General features: G+C 43.4%; 1 protein-coding gene across 5 annotated transcripts in view; it reads right to left on the bottom strand.

Moving 5' to 3' along the window:
* Positions 1–20,154, bottom strand: part of LOC124947560 (serine/threonine-protein kinase minibrain) — a 44,946-nt gene that overhangs the window by 15,559 nt on the left and 9,233 nt on the right. For all 5 annotated transcript variants that reach the window (XM_047489882.1, XM_047489884.1, XM_047489886.1 and 2 more), the window contains exon 3: positions 2,519–2,769. In XM_047489882.1, coding sequence (XP_047345838.1) covers positions 2,519–2,769 — 251 coding nt within the window. The remainder of the gene's footprint in view (positions 1–2,518; positions 2,770–20,154) is intronic.

Consider the following 20,154-nt stretch of genomic DNA (forward strand, 5'->3'; position numbering starts at 1 on the left):
CAAGCGAATCCGCTGTCACTGGGATTTCGAAAGGCACGTCATACGCTCGCCTTCCTTATATGTTCGTGGCCTTTACTACGGCCCACACGAGAAGAGGTCCTTTGCTGATAATACGAGAAGCCTGAATATGGCAAGATACCGTCTAATAAATTGTTTTCATCTTCGCTTCTTCCTTTTTCTTTTTTTATTTTTGTTCTATATTTTTGTTTTGTTTTTTTGAAGAACAAATTCTCACACGTTTCTTGATGTAGATAAGAAATTCTTGGAAGAGATAACGATAAATCATTGATCGAGAGTATAAGATAAAACTTCCAGATGGATGTGTAGGGGTATAGTCAGCGTACTTCGACCATGAGCTCAACAGCTGTTTATATATCATAAGGCAATATCTATCTCGCTCTCTCATTCACCCATTTAGTTAAAGTAACCTCCTACAGTATATACCGTGGCACTGCACTTTGCGAACCATTTTGTATTTTTGATGGTACCACCTTCCATGAATTCTATTCCTCTTTAACTCGCGTGGGTGGCAAATCTTCTTGCCAACTACCAGTAATTATCCTTTCTATCCTTTGGCCGCGTTTCGTTTGTTTACGCGTTATCGCGTATGTATCTTTCTACGTTGGCGTCACACCGGCTACGTCAGGCGTGACGTCACTAAACTGCAATCTACAAGTAGCAAGATGACCGAAAGGGTATGTATGTATGTATGTATGTATGTATGTATGTATGTATGCGCGGTGTTGTTTAAAATTTCGTCCACGTCTTGATCGTACGTCGATAGTAAGAATATCTAACTATGCTTTAAGATGAGCAATGTCAAGGCTACCGATACACCTCTTTTACCAATCATTGTCCAGACGAACATTTCTTTAAAGGAAAGAAAGCAAGCATATGAATGGATGGAGTCCGCGGATTATCGATCGACGAAAGAAAAATACGAAAGAGGAAAGGAAAGAAGAAAAAAAGTAAAGGAAAAAAGAAGAAGAATGAAAATGCTGCTCGAACATTTTTCAAAACGTATTCACAGTCGTAAGAAAAGTTTGTGCTCAGCGTAAAAAGACGTATCTCTTCTTAACGGGGGGAGGAAGGGACTTGATGCTAATAATCCAAAGTCTATCTATACATATATAAAGTAAAAGAAAAAGAAAAGTCGAGAAATCGAGTAGCAAATAAGCGCGAACTCGTCAGTCTCGTTGATACTCCATCGCCGTTATTAATAGTTCAATTCGGACCTCCTCTTACTACGCTCCTCGGCGCGAGACTTTTTTTCTTTATTTCTCTCCTCCCCCCACCCGCCTCTCTCTCTCTCTTTCTCTCCCTCTTGCTCTCCTTTTTTTATTGTGAATGGGACCGTAACGAGTCGTCCACCTTAGACCAATTTTTCACGAGCTTTTTCTCATCCTGCTTCTCCTCATCGCCCCTCTAACGAGCTCGGCGAGTCTTTTCCAATTTTTATCGAAGAAAAGCCTTAGGAGTCGTCTTTCGCGGAAGACGAGCGTAATCTCTCCTACGGGCTCACTCATCCTATCGACTTTCTCGTATCGAATTCGACGAAACGGCGCATACGTCTACTCGAACGATTATCAACGATTAGCTTTTGAGAAGAGCTATGCGCTTCTTTATCGCGCAGGTGACCGGATACCTTGTTTTTCCTGGATTTGCACGATATATGATTGAAAAATAAATACATTTATCGTTTTCGCGTGAATTCAAGAATGAAAAAAAACCCCCCGGAAAAAGAAGAAAAAGAAAGAGAGCAGAAAAGAGAAAAGTCAATTCGTGTGTGGAGAATACATACATATATACATACATACATATATATATATATATATATATATATATATATATATAAATATAAATATGAATAATAAAATATTCGCGTCGATTTAAAGGATAAGTCATTTCCATAATGACGCTCGATACCTCGAGACAACGTCACCACGCTACTCTTATACGATAGGAAGAGAGAATTTCGAGACGATTACGGACGCGTAGGAGTGTCCTATGAGCTCTCAGGCCTCACGTGGGTGGCCTTAAAACGTTCCTTAAAGAAGATTCGAAACGTTTCGCGAAGCAATATCCTATGAACGAACGAAAGAATGGCCATAATTCTTTTTCTGACGAAAACTTACTCCCAAGAACGTCGACCCGAGAGGAAATAGAGAGAGAGAGAGAGAGAGAGAGAGAGAGAGAGAGAGAGAGAGAGAGAGAGAGAGAGAGAGAATAGTTTCTGCGAAGGATATTACAAGGCTTATGAGGACATACCGAACTAAGAGTTCGTCTCTAACAAGATGAGGAAATGGTAACGTCCTCTTGGTATATAACTTATTCCAAAAAAGAGTTACTTCTCAAGTGACTCTTTCATAAATCTACAAATGTCAAGGTAGACACTAAGGGTTTCTTTTTTCCTTTCTTTTTTCTTTTTAAATGCAGAATCTATCTAAGAACGTTCAAGTTTTTATGATCAATAAGAAAAAGTAAAATGTCATGGTGGTAGCAAGTGAATCGTTTTTACCTCGTTGATGTGCTTGTAGGTTTTGATAAGATCGACGCTGAGCTTCCGCAGGGGTGCCGTGGCTGGATCGCGGAATCTGTGGGGTATCCTGGCCTGCATGGCGTGAATGTCCGCGGGGGTCTCCTGCGGAACCCCACCGGTACCCCCACCACCTCCGCCACCACCACCGCCGCATACCGTTGGGGGCATGGGCTCTTCGGCGACCAATCGCCCGTACAAGGGCGCCCCTCCGGTCCCCGTCCTCCCGCTCACTGAAATCATACACACATCGAGAATCAAACATCGATCGATAGTTCAACGATCGTCGCAAATGCTTTTATTTTATTTTATGATCTTTTTTCTTTTTTGTTTTTTGCAAGGCTCGAATTATTTTTTTTTTATGTAACGAACGAAAGAAAAAGATAATAATATATAAGGACGAATATATTTGCTTCTTCCGAGAATAATCGATTTTTCAGAAACTTTATAATGCGGCGCTATATAAACGACGATCTTGCCTCGGTAAAAATGAGAAATGCGTTGGAGTTAGAGATAACAATTGTCGCTTCTCTGAAAAGCAATCGAAAGAATCGAGCCGGGAAATAACGATAAGTTCGAAGAAGTCACGTCATAAAGGGGAAGCAACCGCGAGTCTCGCCGAGTCTCACGTGATTACGCACGCGAGTCTTATTAACCCTTCCCCCAATAACCCTTCTTTCTTTCTTTTTTATTTTCCTTTTTCTTTCATACGTTTCTTATCTCGTTATAATATCTAATGGAAAGAGAGAAGTGGAGCTAGACGTTCCGTCCGCTAAATTGACCGATAATTAAGAATTATCTTGATAAATATATATCAGATCGGTATGGAGTAGAAGTTGGGGACGGCAGTAAGCAGAGTCGTTAATTTTGATGTACGAATCGTCCTCTGGTCTGCCCCGCAACTCATCGAAACATTATCGTTATTTTAACGACTCTGTTATACATGTCTCGAACTAGCTTATACGTCGTCTACTTCGTAAACCAAAACTCTCTTTCTCTCTCTTTCACTCCTCCTCTTTTCTATCCACTTTCATGCACGTCCTTTAAAATTCTATCCTAAATTTCACCAGCGCTCGTATTTTCGATGCTTTTTTCACGTGGTAAGTAGCTGCTGGCTTTCTCGTGTAATTAAAAAATAAAATACTTGCGATCTAGTATGAAATGTAAACGCAAATGGTGAATAAGATGAAAAGTTATCTGTGGATCGATCAATCAAATTTATTTTTTTCTCGCTAAAAGGTTTTTTCATTTTCTTCTCTTACTAAATATCAAGAAAAACAAACAGGTCGTTTGGATACCATCTTCCTCTTCCTCTTCCTCTTCCTCTTCCTCTTCCTCTTCCTCTCTCTCTCTCTCTCTCTCTCTCTCTCTCTCTCTCTCTCTCTCTCTCTCTCTCTCTCTCTCTCTCTCCCTCTCACTCACTCTTTCTAACAACGATAGACGTGTAATCGACGATAAAGGTAGACGAGGGTAGGAACAACAAAGCAAGAATCAACTGGTTGTCGCGAACGTCCCTAATTTCCTCAGCATTCGGCAGTGCCTTCCTTCCGTTCCCGTCCTTATCATCCTTTCCGTTAAATGGTCCATGGAAGTGGCAATTGGCTAATCGCTCGACACAATTCGTCGTGTGTCCTTGGGCCAAGTAAATAATCAGTAAGAGAGAAAGAGAGATAGAGAGAGTCGACGTCCTGGCGATGCTACTATGGTAAACTTTAACGGGAAAATTGTGGGTGGTCGAGTAAAATTTGCAGACCGTCCCATCCACCCGCTTCCTCTCTCTCCCTCTCTCCCTCTCACTCTCTTTCCTTCCGTAGTTTTTCTCTTCGGCTTTTATCCGAGCTCCTCCGTTGGCCCAGAAGCCAGTCGAGCTTTTTTCTTCCGACGCCTCCACTCTCCTGAAACCACCTCCAGCCCACCCCCCTTATGCTGCTGTTCCAGGCCGCTCTACCATCCACCACCGGCACAACCCCCGCCTCCTCAACCATTTTTACGAGCCACTGCGTATCGGAAAGCGGAGAGGCGCCAGTGGCACGCCGGAGCTCTGTTTGAAATGTAGGCCAGGGTGCGGTTGAATGAAAAAAATATCATTCATTAACACGCTCGAGCAAGGGTTCTCAATCCTACTCTCCTCTACTCTCTCCTTACCATTTTCTCTCTTTCTCTCTCGCTCTCTTTCCGTGCTGGTCTCTCAGGAACAAACCGGCCCAGTGGCATAGAATGACGGCGTCTCGTATCCCATTTGCATGTCTGCGAAACGAGGAGAGAGGGAGAAAGAGAGAGAGAGAGAGAGAGAGAGGGAGAGAGAGTTTGTTGCATGAGAGGGAATCGATTGTCTAAACGAAAGACAGAAAAGAGAGAGAGAGAGAGAGAGAGAGAGAGAGAGAGAGAGAGAGAGAGAGAAAGAGGAAAGCAAGCCCTCGAAAGAACTAAAAGTACCCCGACACCCTTAAACTACGAATCTCCAGACTATTGTCACCCCTATCGAAGCGATTATCTCCTCCAACGAGCTACCACCATCGGCTGCCTAATCTACTGATTAACCCTCGGACGGCAGAAATATTTTCACTGTCGGCCGAGCGAACGAACGAGCGACGGATCATACATACTTGACCCATTAATCGAACGAGCCTGTTAACGCGCTCCGGCTTTCGACCGAGGAAAATGCTGATCGAGCGTTCTCCGATCTCCTGTTTTGTCTCTCTCTCTCTCTCTCTCTCTCTCTCTCTCTCTCCCTCTCTGTCTGTCTGTCTGTCTCTCTCTCTCTCTCTCCCTCGATTGCTACGTACGAAAAAAATACTTTGTTCGCCTTTTAAACGAAACTTGAAAGATTCGTAATTACAATCATTTTTCTGTCACCATTTTTTTTTTTTTTTTTTTTTTTTTTTTAATGAATACATTAAATGACACGGTCTGAAGAGAATGCTACATTCTAACGAGATTGAGTGCACTACTACGTACATCGACGAAAAGGAAATTATAACGAATGACTCGGATTAAATGAATAATAAACTTTTTCTTTTTCTTTTTTCAAGTCTCTCTTCGCTTGATCGCTCGCCCGTTCTCGTGAACAGAGCGCGCTGAAAGATCATCGAAGAGAAAAAGAGGATCGAAAGATTCTCCGAAACACTTTGCTTGAACATCTCGCGCGACATTTTTGCAGCTTCGAACGGGTGGCTATTAACTCTTGGCCGATGGCTCGTCTTCGGCACGCGCCGAAAGTAAAAGCAAAGTTTCGTCGAACGCGCTACGGAGTTCGCGCTCTCGCATTTGTTCCTACCAAAGTTTTCCCGAAGTATAGTCGAGGAGACGTATAGAAGGAAAAGGAAGAGTAGAAGGAGGAGGAGAGAGTAGCGTCGTCTCGACTCGGCATTTCAATCGGAGAGAAACGTATCGACGTTGGACGACGATCGATTTTCACCGCGAAAGAGCATCGTTCGATGTAGCCATCGGCGTCGTTTCGAAGGATACTCGATAAAGAATGATAGAGATAGAAATAGAGGAAGGGATGGAGAGAGAAGGAGAGAGAGGGAGAAACAGAAAAAAGAATCACCGACGAGAATTACTCGGTTTCCATCGAGTCGGTCCACACACGTGTGCGCACACCTGTACCTGTATAATATATATATATATATATATATATATATATATATATATGTATGTATATAATACATGTATAGATCGAACGGCAGACGAGCGTAAAAAATTCAGGATATCGATAGGGACAGGGAGGATTATTCTTTCGGTCGATAGGCGTACGAATGGAATTGGAACGTTTTACGAGCTCGTCGCGGCTATCGAATCGTTATCACCAGTCTCGTTTCTTTCCTAGAACGATCGAAATTTTCGAGCTTTCTGCCTCGTAGCAGGATTCCCCTTTCACGATCATTCTCTTAATAAGCTTCTTGATGCAAAGATGCGAAAGACGAAAAGATGCAAATTTTGTCGGTTCGAGAAATGGTGGTACGTACACAGTCGGTCAAAACTATAAACAAAAGTATAAAAGTTGACTGATAATGCGATCTTAATTTGAAACAGTAAATCATGTGCGAGCAGCGAAGCCATTAATGAGCACGTTCGTACAACGCGAATCCTAACCGCTTGCACCTGGCATCTACGATCGTACGCCGTCTGTCGCAGGCTGCCTCCTTTCTTTCCCCTACCTCTCCCCCTCTCTCCCTTTCTCTCGTTATTAACCCCAAAATTGCGGTCGAGAATCCTGATCGCCGATAGCGAACCTCTTCGTATGAAGGAAGATGCGACGATAACGATCGTAATTGAGTTTCCGTGAGGCTCGAATTATAACGTTGGTACATTCGAAACATTGAAGAGAGAGAGAGAGAGAGAGAGGGAGAGAGAGAGAGAGAGAGAGAGAGAGAGAGAGAGAGAAAAAATTTGCTTGATATTCAAATTCATTCATTCTATTCTATCGGCCCGATCATCTCCATTAAAATTGTATAATCGAATGATAACGAAAGATTTCGAAAGCGAGGTCTAGTAGTAGTCGGTTGTAGGATCGAACGCAAGGCGAATTGAGAACCCTCGTCGCGAGGTCACGAAAGGCTGACATAGGCCATACGATAGCCAACACGCATTCCGTTTCATTCATGCTTCTTGATCTGCCCCCTCCTCCCAGAGTTCCCTCCCACCCTCCATCACTCCTAGTGCACCTACTGGCCATCCCCTCCCACCGTACTTCACCACCACCTGGAACCGCCCCCGGGGTACTTGCGGATACGTAGCAGAGCGCGAGCCCTCGTGAACGACGAACCGCATTTTTTCCCCTTTCACGACAAATGACTCGATATCCCTCCCGCGCGAAGAGATCGAGAGAGATCGCCGCTTTTCCTCGCTTTTACCCCTACGAAAAAAAGAGAAACCTTTTGGTATTAGTATATGACTGAGAAAGACTTTTTAGGCTCCTCCGACGGGAGAGTACCACCAAGTGTGTCATACTTCTTGTCTATTTTTTCTCATCCCTTCTCCTCCCTTCTTCTCCTCCTCCTCCTTATCTTCCTCATCGATAAGCTACCAACCAAGTCGCACTCTCGAGTCGACGATGACGAGTCGTTTTTCGTCGGACCGCAAAGTACACGGAAGGTGTAGGCATACGAAACCGCAAAAACCGCAGGATCCGCCGTCGTTAAGTCGTCCTCGCGTGTTCCACGGTGTAACGTAGTCGATTTCTGCGTTTCGCGTGCCTCCTTTCCGACTAATTTTTCAATCCTCTATCGTCGAACTGTTGTTATACGTCCTTAAAGTAATATTTCAAAGGAGGAAGATCGAATAAAACGTACGTAGACTAAGACGTTTAAGGAAGAACGGACTTTAAGAAGCGTAAGGAAGCGCTACGATAAAATAGAATAAAAAATCGCCTGGGCGTCAGGGGGTATCCAATTAGACGTTGAAATCTTCAGGAAAGGCTATGAACCTTGCGCGAATAAGATCGTCGATTTATTATTTCTCCAGGCTACTGGATACGTTGGGAACACCCGGTACACTCGACACGTAATACGTGTCACTGTTCATAATAGCCGTGTGCCTCGTTCCCCCTTCCTTTTTCCTCTCTTTATCTCTCTCTCTCTCTCTCTCTCTCTCTCTCTCTCTCTCTCTCTCTCTCTCTCTTTATGGCTACTTTTCTCGGTGGGTCTCCTACTATATCAACCTACATCCGGAAATGCCAAAGCTTCCCACGACGCGAACTACGTTCGCGAGCACCGTGTAGTACAGTACACGGACGTGTGCCAATGATAAACGTTTCTTTGATGGTAGCTGCTCTGGAGGACAGGAGTGTGTCCTTTGCCGATCGATCGACAAAACGGCAACATGAGAGATAGACCAAGTGAGTGAGAGAGAGAGAGAGAGAGAGAGAGACTGGCACTCTCGTTAGCCGCCTTTTTAGCCTAATTACTTAGAAGCGAAGACGATGACCTCTCTCTCTCTCTCTCTCTCTCTCTCTCTCTCTCTCTCTCTCTCTCTCTCTCTCTCTCTCTCTCTCTCTCTCTCTCTCTCTCTCCATCTCTCTTTCTATCTCTTCTCGTCGAAAACGATCGAAGATAATACAAAGTAGAACACGATGATCGACTTGGCTGCTTCGAAGGAAAATTTTTCCGACATACATACATACATACATACATACGTACGTACGTACGTACATAGTCGAGCTACGAAATTTCAAAGAATTCCGATCATTCGCCGTCTCCAGAACCGTTTCGTTATGCCGCCTAGCAGACGCCTGTGCGATGAGGACGGAAAGAGAGCTCGAACGCAAGGGGGAGAGGGAGAGAGAGAGAGACTCTTCGCAATCAGAAATTTCCGTATGTGTCGGCTGGTAGGACGTGCATCGTTGCAGGCAGAGGGGCAACGAGGGTGTGGGAGAGACAGAGGCGAAGAAGGATGTAAGGAGGAAAGGAGGACGTCGAGAGGACGACGAAGCAACGACGCGTTGTATAAACCTACGTACACAACAGACAGAGTGTGACTTGAATACAAGATGATCGTTTTCTCTCGTTGACTGTCTATCTGACTCTCTCTCTCTCTCTCTCTCTCTCTCTCTCTCTCTCTCTCTCTCTCTCTTTCTTCGCCCTCTCCCCTTCACACACACTCTCTCTCTCTCTCTCTCGTACACCTTCTTTTCTGAAGCCTTTACACGGCTAACTTCCTTCCTACGTTTCTTTCGCACCCAACTATGTTCCCTTTTTTCTTCTCGCACTATCGATAAAAGTCCTCAATTTTTTGAATTGAAAGAAATTGCTTGGATATTTTTGCTTAATCATTTTTTTTTCTTTTTTAATAACAGAGATAAGAAAATAAACAGTCAAAGTTTTTATAACACAGCCTACTTTCCTCCTATTAATGATGATTACAAATATGTATGTAGATGTTGGTAAAGCAATAATACCATTGGCAGCAGAGTGAGAGAGAGGGGGGGGAGGGGGAGAGAGAGAGAGAGAGAGAGAGAAAAAGAGAGAAATGAGTAATGGCTGAAAATGAAAACCGTGCGCCCTCGGTTCGCATCGATCGACGAAACACGCTAGCGATTATCGTCAGCCTTCTTATATTATTTCGACGAAGAAGAACAATCTATTTCTTTTCTTTTTCTTTTATTTTTTCTTTTTTTTGGATACGTACATTTTTCTCCAGACTTTTTCACGAACGACATAAAATCCAACGATTTCGAAATTCCGCCTTTAGTCGCGGTTACGTATTTTCCTTCTCTCGTAATTACAGAGACTCGTAAGCAAAGAGATTAATCGCGTGCGAGGAGAAAGAGTAGAGGTACGTTCAAACAACGAATAGGCGTATACACCTAGTAGATACGAATCTTCAAAAATGAATCGTCAAAATCGAGAGGATCGAGCAATATTGGGGAACTATTTGCTACATATATACATATATATGTATGTATATATATATGTACATATATCCATATCCACACACACACACACACACACACACACACACAGATATATCCTTTTCCTTTATTCCTTTCATTCTCTTTCCCATACATTTCATATTCGAATAGAGTATGATTTCATTGCAGCTCCTTATTGGTATAACATGGCAAATAAATTTTTACGTCGAAGAAAAACGACGTTCTTACGTGACGCTGTAGTTTATTAATAGAATAGGCGCAAATATACAAGTTCCGCGTTTGAACTCGCACGGTTACTAATTAACGGGACGAGTCGAGTCCCGCTCATTTTATATCCCCGCGAAATTCGTGTTATTCGATGGCTTTAACATTCTCGTAATGACATAACGAATATAGAAGTAATAATAGCAGCTATCGATTTCGTATTAACCGTAACTATGTACTTATTACACGGTTTCACAATTTCATTTAATCACGCGAAAATGACACGTTCGTCGACGACGCGACGACATATTTACGCCCGCCTGCCCGCCCGCCCGCGCGCACGCGCACGCAAGGACGAAGAGAAGGACGAGAAGAAGATCCTTCGATTTTTTTTTTGCTTTCGTTCTATGAGCCAACCAATAATAATCAAATACGTAACCGAACAATATCCTGAAAATGAAGTTATTACGAATATCGGCCAAAGTTTACGTTCAATTACGAAAGGGGAAGGGGGGGGGGGGAGAGAGAAATAGAAAGAAAAAAAAAAAAAAAAAAGAGAAAGGAGAGTATCGGGCTCGATAAATCGACGAGAAGAGATAAGTTTTAAAGATACGTGTACGGAATTCCGCAGTGAACGTCGTTGCTCCTTTATGCACTGACCTCGCGCAATCGCGCGGCTATTGCGGTGCGCATTGTTTCGCGCACTGCTTTCCATGATCGAACGTGCCTCGACCTAAGAGATATCCGTTCGACTAATAATCGATGATCGTGTCTTACGATCGGACACTTGTTCTCTTTGGAAAGTAAAGAAATAGAAGATCTTAAAGGATACCAAATGACATTTTATTATGGACGTTTGGAATAACGCATCGATAGCACGTGAAAAGTTTTGCATGAAGATTTCTTCTCTCGCTTTGTTTCTGTTCAACGGGCTGTCTCTAATCGTCCCATTTTACGGTGCAACGGATACAAGGAAAAAAAAAAGGAATAGAAAAGAAAAGAAAAGAAAAGAAAAGAAAAGAAAAAAGCTTTACTTTCTTGCACAAGTATCAACGGCTTATGCCGGCCAGTTAGACGCCGTCTAGGAACACCTGACCGTTATTCCAAACGAACTCTATGCGTCCTGGTGCATACACACATGCAAGCGAGCGAGCATGCGAGCAAGCAAGCATGCACGCACGTATACATACATAGACGTACACGCGGCTTCGTTAAATAATGAAACTCGCTTCCGACTTCGCGGAGAGATAAAAGCTCGGCGAGGGCGGCGCGCACCAGTTGCATCCCGAGATTTATAAGAGATTCTGCGAGTATCTGCGTCTGGGGGGATAGAAAGAGAGAAATAAAGAGTGGAAGAAGGAGAAAAAGAAAAAGAAAAAGAAAAAGAGATAATTCCTTATCCGCGTCAGAGACGATTCGAAAACAGACTTTGTAATCGTTTCGTCGAAATAGAAATGGTACCGTGGGCCCACGAAAAACTATGCCTTGCAAAAAATATAGGAACGAACGCGCGATAAACGCCCGGTAAACACGATCGCGTTTGCGTTCGCCTTGACCCAGAAAACTCTGTAAAACTGGGTACACCAGAGAAGATCTAAGTCTCTTTCTCGACTCGCTATTCCGATTGCACGCTTTATTACCGCGAATACGACGGGAACTAGCCCTCTCGAATAAACCTTCCGTTCCTTCATACACACACACACACACACACACACACACACACATACACACTCTCTCTCTCTCTCTCTCTCTCTGTCTCTCTCTATTTATCTATCTATCTATCTATCTATCCATCTCGTACAGAAATTGGTCCATTTCAATCGAGACATTGACTCTTACGTCCCTCAAAATTGACTTATCGCACTTCGTAACTTTCCTTAAAATAACGCTCGGTGTCTAGGATTAATCGAAAATCCGCATAATTTTTCTAATCGTGCTTGTCAGCTGATCAGATACTTTTTATTTATTTCAAACTAATTATTAATTTGATTCTTTTTCAAGCTATAACGAGAAGCAATTTTATTCCAAAGCCATAATAAATTACTGTTCTCCAATCTCGCATATCTCTCTCTCTCTCTCTCTCTCTCTCTCTCTCTCTCTCTCTCTCTCTCTCTCTCTCTCTCTCTCTCTCTCAAGATTTCTCCCACCTTGTACTCCTGGTCACCAAGTAGAAAATTGTTCCCACCTTCGGCACGAATGAAATTGGAACGCGCATCCCGCTTTCACGTACGAAGTAACAAGACATTGACTACGCTTAACCCTTTGCAGACCGAATTTTTTCGCAGCTCGCCAACTATATTAAATGGCTACCATTTTCACGTTTCCCTTAAAATTTCCCAGATCTATCCTCTACGAATTTAATAAATATATAACAAGGTACAAGGTATCGCCATAGGAACGGTCTTTCTCTATTTCACCGTATTAATTATAAAAGGATTAAGTTCTTTTGTGTGATCAAAAAGAATTCAATGCCGCTTCTAGGTTTCTCTTTTTCCGTTGGCGAGACGTCTCTACTCTTGTACGCGATAAATACGCGTACCTTATTACTTTTACTCTTCTTTTGGTAGAGATCTTTTCTCTATCTCTGGCAAAGAAGAAGAATTCATCGAAACATCATTGTGGAAGATGAATAAAGAAGGCTTAATAGGAAGAGAAAAAAAAAACCCCGGGTAGTATACATATACGTATATTTGGAGATATTCGAGGAGCAGCAACGGGACGCGTCAGGAGCTATCCTGTAGGACGACGCCGGAGGAAGCCAAGAGCAAGAGAAAGAGAGTGGGTTCTACGGGGAATAGTATGGTGTAGCGAAGGCGAGAGAAGAGAGGACGAGAGGGGGAAGTTGAACGATGGGGAGAGCGAGAGAGAGAGCGAGAGAGAGAGGAGACAGAAGTAGAAGAGGAGCAAGCAAGGGGAGCCGGCATAGCAACAGAAAGAACGCTTCGAAACGAACAGCCGAGCGCTTCTGCTACTGCTGCTGCTGCTGTTGCTGTTGCTGCTGCTGCTGCTGCTGCTGCTGCTGCTGCTGCTGCTGCTGACTACAGAGCCGATCTGCTCTGCACGGTGTACATGGCGAGAGTGAGTGAACCAGTGAGTGAGAGAGCGAGAGAGAAAGAGAGAGAGAGAGAAGGACAGAGACGAAGAGAGAGAGAGAGAGAGAGAGAGAGAGAGAGAGAGAGAGAGAGAGAAGAGCCGCGTATTGATCGTGTCGCACGGGGGTGGAGCAACCGCCGTCCGACTGGCTGGTCTGCCTTCCATGCGAACCCAAGCTGTAGAGTGAGCGAACGAGAGAGAGAGAGAGAGAGAGAGAGAGAGAGAGAGAGAGAGAGAGAGAGAGAGAGAGAGAGAGAGAGACGAGACTGAAGGGTAAGGGAGGAGTAGCCCTTCGAGAAAAGGGTTTCTGCTTGCATCTCGACACCCTGGACCAGAAAGCGCCGATGATCACCGAGAAGGTACGCCACCTTGGTACAGGTGGCTCTCTTTATCTTCCTCTCGAACTTTCATCATTTTTCCGTTTTGTTTTTCTTCATTCTATAATACCAATACTTTTCACGACAAGACGATTTTTTTTCTATATGGAATGGAGGATTTTCAGAATCGATCTTTCACGTCCTTACCGATTGACGAAAGGTTCTGAAGGACCGAACCATCTGGATTAGAAGAAGAAGCGACGATGGACGAGAGGAGGAGAGATGGTTCGTGAAGAGAAAGAGAAAGAAAAAGAGAGAGGGGTGTGAGTGAAAGGACTCGAAGAAAGAAGATCCTTAAGACCGTACGAGTGCGCTTCGAGGATCCACAGCTTCTAATTTTCCTCTTCTTTTCGAGCGACTTCCGCGGCACTCGCCTAGGAAAGAACGATTCTTCTCGATGGACGCGCGGGATTCGAGGATCTTTCGTTTGAAAGAGTCTCTGGAGGTGGAAGAGGAGGAAGCAGAGCGAGAGAGAGAGAGAGAGAGAGAGAGAGAGAGAAAGGGAGAGGTCCCGACGCCGGTGGACGATGGTCCACTGTTTGCAAAATCGCACTCTCGACCGGCATCGAACTCGTTTCGTTTCTTCCTCCTCAACCTTCTCCTCCTCCTGCTTCTTCTACTTTTTCCTTTTCTTCTTCCTTTTTGTACGGGAACCTGCAAGTCCCGTTTCTGTCTCTGCCTTTCTTTCCCTCTCTCGATTCGACATTTTCTCTCTAATTATAATATACAAGACTTTCTGTGACGAGCTTTTGATGCCGTTGGAAAAGATATATACGAACCATCATTTGTCTTTATCATTTTATATCACTTATCTTCTCTGCAAGAAGAAAAAGAAAAGGAGAAAAAAAAAGTATATATATATATATATATATATATATATATATATATATATATATAAAGTAAGAGATTACTTAAAAAAAAATGACGAGAATCATCCTTTCGTGACTCCTCCTTGGAGAAACGCTAATTAAGTTCTTCTTTATTTTTCTTTTTGCCCTCTCCTCACTCCATTTCAACCCCTCCCCTCACCCGTCACCCTTCCTATCGTCTCCACGGCAAAATGTTAGTTAATTGATAATGGAACGCAAATGCGGCAGGACGATGTCTCGTCCGTTCACAGCATGACGAAATTTCGTTATGGTATTATTACACGGTTTACCTCCAAAATGCGCGCCTGCAATTCGCACCTTCGCAAGAGGACAACCGCGAAATGAATTCGGCAGGTGATGACGTCGGAAAAAAAGGCTTTGACGAGAGGAAGAGGGAGAGGTGTGTCCTACATAAATTAAGGCTTGCTTCAACCAAATTACATGCAGCTGTCGTTTTCCGATCGAATAGCAGATTTCTAGAGTGGAGAAAAAGAAAAAGAAAAAAAGAAAGGAAAAGAAAAGAGAAAGAAAGAAATAAAGAATTGAGATTTTCGAGAGATCTTACAGAATAAGCGTTAAAGGGCGAACTCTGCCTTGGTCTTGACCTCTTTCCATGAACTCTGGCTCTCTCTCTCTCTCTCTCTCTCTCTCTCTCTCTCCCTCTCTCTCTCTCTTTACAAGCACAGAGCGAAAACGGTAAAGCTTCGCTGCCCGAAACTAGGACTGTTTATATGTAGTCGGGTTGCGAACTATATTCGCGTGACATAATTACTCCAGCGAAATAATTGTCCCGATAGCCGCACGAACGATGCATCCTAATTGGAGAGTGTTACGTAACGATAAAAGGCAAAGAGAGAAAAAGAAAGATAGGGTTTTAATCCTATTCCATAATCGTACACGAATTGTACCCTTCTAAACGTATATTTGTCTCGACCAATGTTCTTATTCCCAATGGGATCAATTCGATGGGAAAGAGAAAGCTAAGAAGACGAACGTAGGGGTATATTAATTCTTTGACGTTTCGAACGTCAAACCTGTAATCATGCGTTGACAAACTTTACTCTGATCAATGGAAAATTATTTAATAATTCTATAAATTTGTCTGTTATTCTTTGATTTCTTCGTTTAGTCATTTTCGATTGAAAAAAAAAATCTTACATTTATTTGAACATTAGACCGATAAAAATTCGCTTAAATTCATGCTCCCGAAGAATAAAGGGTGGGGAAGAGGAGTGGGAGGAAAAAAAAGAAAAAAGACGGATAGATGATGGGAAAGAGAGAAAAGACTTCCGTCATCTGGAACACTCGCAACACGGCGGCGTCTCCCAATTAGTTGAGATAATCGAGGTCCCATTGTACTTCGGGGTCTTCTCCCATCTTCCTTCTTGCACGCCCTCCAAAACATTCTGCTATCCGATTAAATGGGTACGTCAAATCTTGAATAATTTAGACGATCCCAAGCACGAATCCTGCATCGAGCCAGGCAGACAGGCGACACGAGCGAGCCAACGCGAGGATGAGAAGAACGAAAGAGATGGAGATAAAGAGAAAGACAGAAAGACAGACAGACAGACAGACCGACAGACAGAGAGAGAGAGAGAGAGCGAGAGAGAGAGAGAGAGAGAGAGAGAGAGAGAGAGAGAGAGAGTGGATCCCTCGTCGTGTCAGCGAGCTTGCAATGGGAGCGACGTAATTTGAAAATTGGAGAGGTCAGTGTCGGAAATCGGAGAGGGTTCGTGGATAGCGAAGAAGACGGATAAAGAGATGAGAGAACGAGAGCGAGAGAGAGAGAGAGAGAGAGAGAGAGAGAGAGAGAGAGAGAAGAGCATTTCGACGCGTGCTGCGTCCAAGAGACAGAGACGGCACACACATAGAGAAAGCAACGGCTTCCACGTGGGAGACGCGTCGTGGCCCTATTTGCATGTCAATAAACACCTTCCAACGCGTTTTCGCGCGCGCGCGCGCGCGCGTGCCACTAGCGCATTAATGAACGCCTTTCGCGATTTCTGATAACGTTTCATAAGAGTGCGAATTAATCGATACGAAAATCGCTACGAATTTATTATAATTATTATGTTTCACCTTAGATAGATGCATCGCCTGTAATCGTAATATCTATCGAAATATCCATCGGAAGATACAAGAGGATCCTTTCAAAGGCTCGTTTAAGAAAAAACAGACACAACGACGACCACGAGTTTATTATCGTTGAAAACGATTCGCGACGAGAGAAATGTTTTTCTCGAATAGTAGTAAGGAGAACTATGTGGTGGTTATTGCTTACTCGATAATCATGCCCCTACTCCTACTATCCTTGTTTCTCTCGCAACTTTTTCGTATTTTCCTGACCAATAAATGGCGGCTGCCGTGAAAAGTTTTGATGCCGATGAAGTACGATGTCGATCGGTAAAAACGCGACATAGTTTATCTTTTCAATATTTTTCATTTATTTATTGTTTTTCCTTTTTTATTATTATTTTCATTAAAAATAAGAGAGATAATCGTACTACTCGTTTTTTCTTTTTTTTTTTTTTTCCCCTCTACGATCGACTCACGAGATTTTCTCATACAATCTACGACATCGCAGAAACGAACGGCGATCCCCGTAAGAAAAACCGTACAGAGTTTGACATCTTTCTAAGATTTTCTCCTAGAGCTACTAGCTTTTCCCTTTTTACACCCAGCTTCTAACTAAAGTTTGACAAGAATCGAAAAGGGCCAAAGCGTCCCGTTAGAAGGTGAATCGAATTCTGAGTTGACTCTTAAAATCATTCGTTTAATAATCCCCTCAAAGCGACGAGAGCCCTACTACAAACTGTACGCTCAACTCCATCCAAGAGGATTTCAAGAGTTCCCTCTTCTAGTCAAAAGGAAAGTCAATCATTTTTTTTTGTCTTTCTCTCTCTTTCCCCCCTCTCCCTGTCTCTCTTCGAAACTCGTCGCGAGGTCAACGTCTGTCGATATTGGTTCTCTGGAATCGAAGAGGGAGCTGAGAGGACAAGATAAAGAAAGAGAAATAGAAAGAAAGAGAGAGAGAGAGAGAGAGAGAGAGAGAGAGAGAGAGAGAGAGAGAGAGAGAGAGAGAGAGAGGACCGAAAGGTGCCAGGTCGAAAATACACGTCAGTCGGGTGAACGGTCGACCAGAGTCTTCGAATTGTCCGAGAGTCGCCGATCAGGCATCGGTCCAAAACCGGCCCAGTCGAGTCCGACGAAGAGACGACGATGACGGCGACGTCGTCGACGCCAACGCCAACGCCAACGCCAACGCCAACGCCAACGCCGACGCCAACGCCGACGCCGACGCCGGCATCCGACGCGAGCGAATCGAGAAAGAGGAGGAGAGGGAAGAGAACGACGAACGTGCATCCGTCGAATGCGCTCACCCGATGAATCTTTCTTCCTCTTCTCTAATACCGATTGCAGACGCCATCTTCGATCTCGTCTTTACGATCGTCCACCAATTATCGCGTATTTTTAGATCGCTCGATACGCGCTAAGAGAATTCGCGCGCGGAGAATTCGCACGATGAATTCCACACGCGAGGAGCTAACTCTTCTCGATGCTCTTTATCTTCCAAGCGCGCGATAACAACGACGAATCGAAACATCTACCATGTTTTCTTTTTTCTTTTTTTTTTTCCTCTCTTCTTTCTTTTTATCCCTTTTTTATGTTTTTCTTCTTTCTCTTGACGATGTCTATTTCGAAACGGACACGGCACGAGAACAAGGGGAGTTAATGCATTTGATCTTTGGGAAGGTCAGTGACGCTCCAAGTTTTTTTTTTCAACTAAGAAAGATGGAAAGAGAGAGGAGTCGATCTACTCGATGTCGAACGACCGGCCGATTGTCTTTCACCGGGAGAGAGAGAGAGAGAGAGAGAGAGAGAGAAAAAGAAAGAGAAAGAGAGAGAAAAACAGAACGTGACCACGCTATTCTCGTCGACGTTACAAGACAACTCGAGCCTAAGTATAGGAGGTCGGCTAACTCTCGTTTCTTCAAAATGCTTGCGTTTCTTTCTACGTTCCCTTACGATCTTCCCTATGTCGATCGACATGTTACTCGGGAAAAATGCGATTGAAAAGATTCTGTGTGTGTATATATATATATATATATACACACATATATATATAAAAAGAAAAAATATATATATATATATATATAAAGAAAAAACACAACTCGTCCTCATCGTAGTTGCATCTCCTTCGATTTTTTTTCCATCGACCACATCGACACTTTCACCGTAGAGTATTGAAAAATAAAAGAGCGAACCCTTTACCGCGAGTCCGACGTTCCACCTTGCGATCGTCCATCCCATTATTTTCAGCCATGCCTCTCCTCACACGCATCCAACACACATCCGATACATGTGATCATCGATAGACTCTGCTCACCGCGAGAAACAGAAAGACGATGCACCTTACGCGGAGGCACCCGACCAGAGTCAATGCTCTTCTCTTCTTTCTTCTCTTAGCGTGCTATTCGTTAAACACACACACACACACACTGCGTCGAATTTTAATCAATCTATCAAAATATCATTGAAATCGCTTATCAACGACGGTCAAAATGAAGAGACAATTTTATTAACAATTTAAATGCGACAACCCGTTAACGTCCGTAAAATCCAAGAAATAGAGAGCAAAAAAGAGAGAAGTCTTTCTCTTTCTTATTATCGCGATAATTAACAATTTCCCGAGTCATTGGACCGCGAATGCGGCAGTTGCTTTTTCCGTTCGCATCGAAAGTACGCGGTAGCGTATCGACCCCTCGGCGACGTGCCGATATTCTTCCTTCCACTCACTTCAAACCCTCCTTCCTTCTTCCCCTCTTCTAGACCAACGTCTACGTCTTTGAACTCTACCATTCGACAGAGATAATGGACGATCGAGTCCGAAAATCGCTTTCTAATTCGACGTGAAAACAACTTCATCTTTCTTTCGATTATCAAATTATTGCCTCTTTCTTTCTCTCTCTCTCTCTCTCTCTCTCTCTCTCTCTGTCTCTCTCTCTCTCTCTCTCTGCCTCTCTCTCTCTCTGCCTCTCTCTCTCTCTCTCCTTCCATCTCGATAATCTCGATCATAATTGAAAGAAAAATTCTCTTCTCATGCTACCCATCAACGATTTTTCTCGTTAAGCTCATACAAAGGGGCAGAAACTACCCCCGCCAATCCTTCGTCTTCGGGAACGTGTCCTTAACGTGCCCGGCTTATTTTGATGGATCGGGACAGAATATTACATGGAAATTGCTCGGTTGTATGCGAACTTGAGAAAAAAAAAAGAAAAAAAAGAAAAAAAAGAGTTCATAAAAAGAGAAGAAGAACGAGAGAGAGAAAGAGTGAGAGAGAAAGTGGATCGTTGATCTTTTTCGCTTGATACCGAGAAATGAGTCTAGTCCGATCCAATATCGTGCACCTGCTAATAAGCGGACTCCTACGTTCGCGCGGAACAGAGAAAAAGAGAGAAAACTACCGCTAAGCGATGCACCTGCAATACCGCAGATGCACTGCATAGTTTTATATACATATATATATATATATATATATATATATATATATATATATCTTTCTCAACTTTCGATCGAGTCTTCGGACACCTTACCAGCAACAAGAGAAAACAAAAGATAGAAAAGAATCTAACAAGAATGATCCGATTATCTAAGTGCAGGATAGTCGAGTGCGCGATGAGTCGAGTAATTCGTTAGCGA

The sequence above is a fragment of the Vespa velutina genome, chromosome 3 (genome assembly GCF_912470025.1).
Source record: "Vespa velutina chromosome 3, iVesVel2.1, whole genome shotgun sequence".
Taxonomy (NCBI): Eukaryota; Metazoa; Arthropoda; class Insecta; order Hymenoptera; family Vespidae; genus Vespa; species Vespa velutina.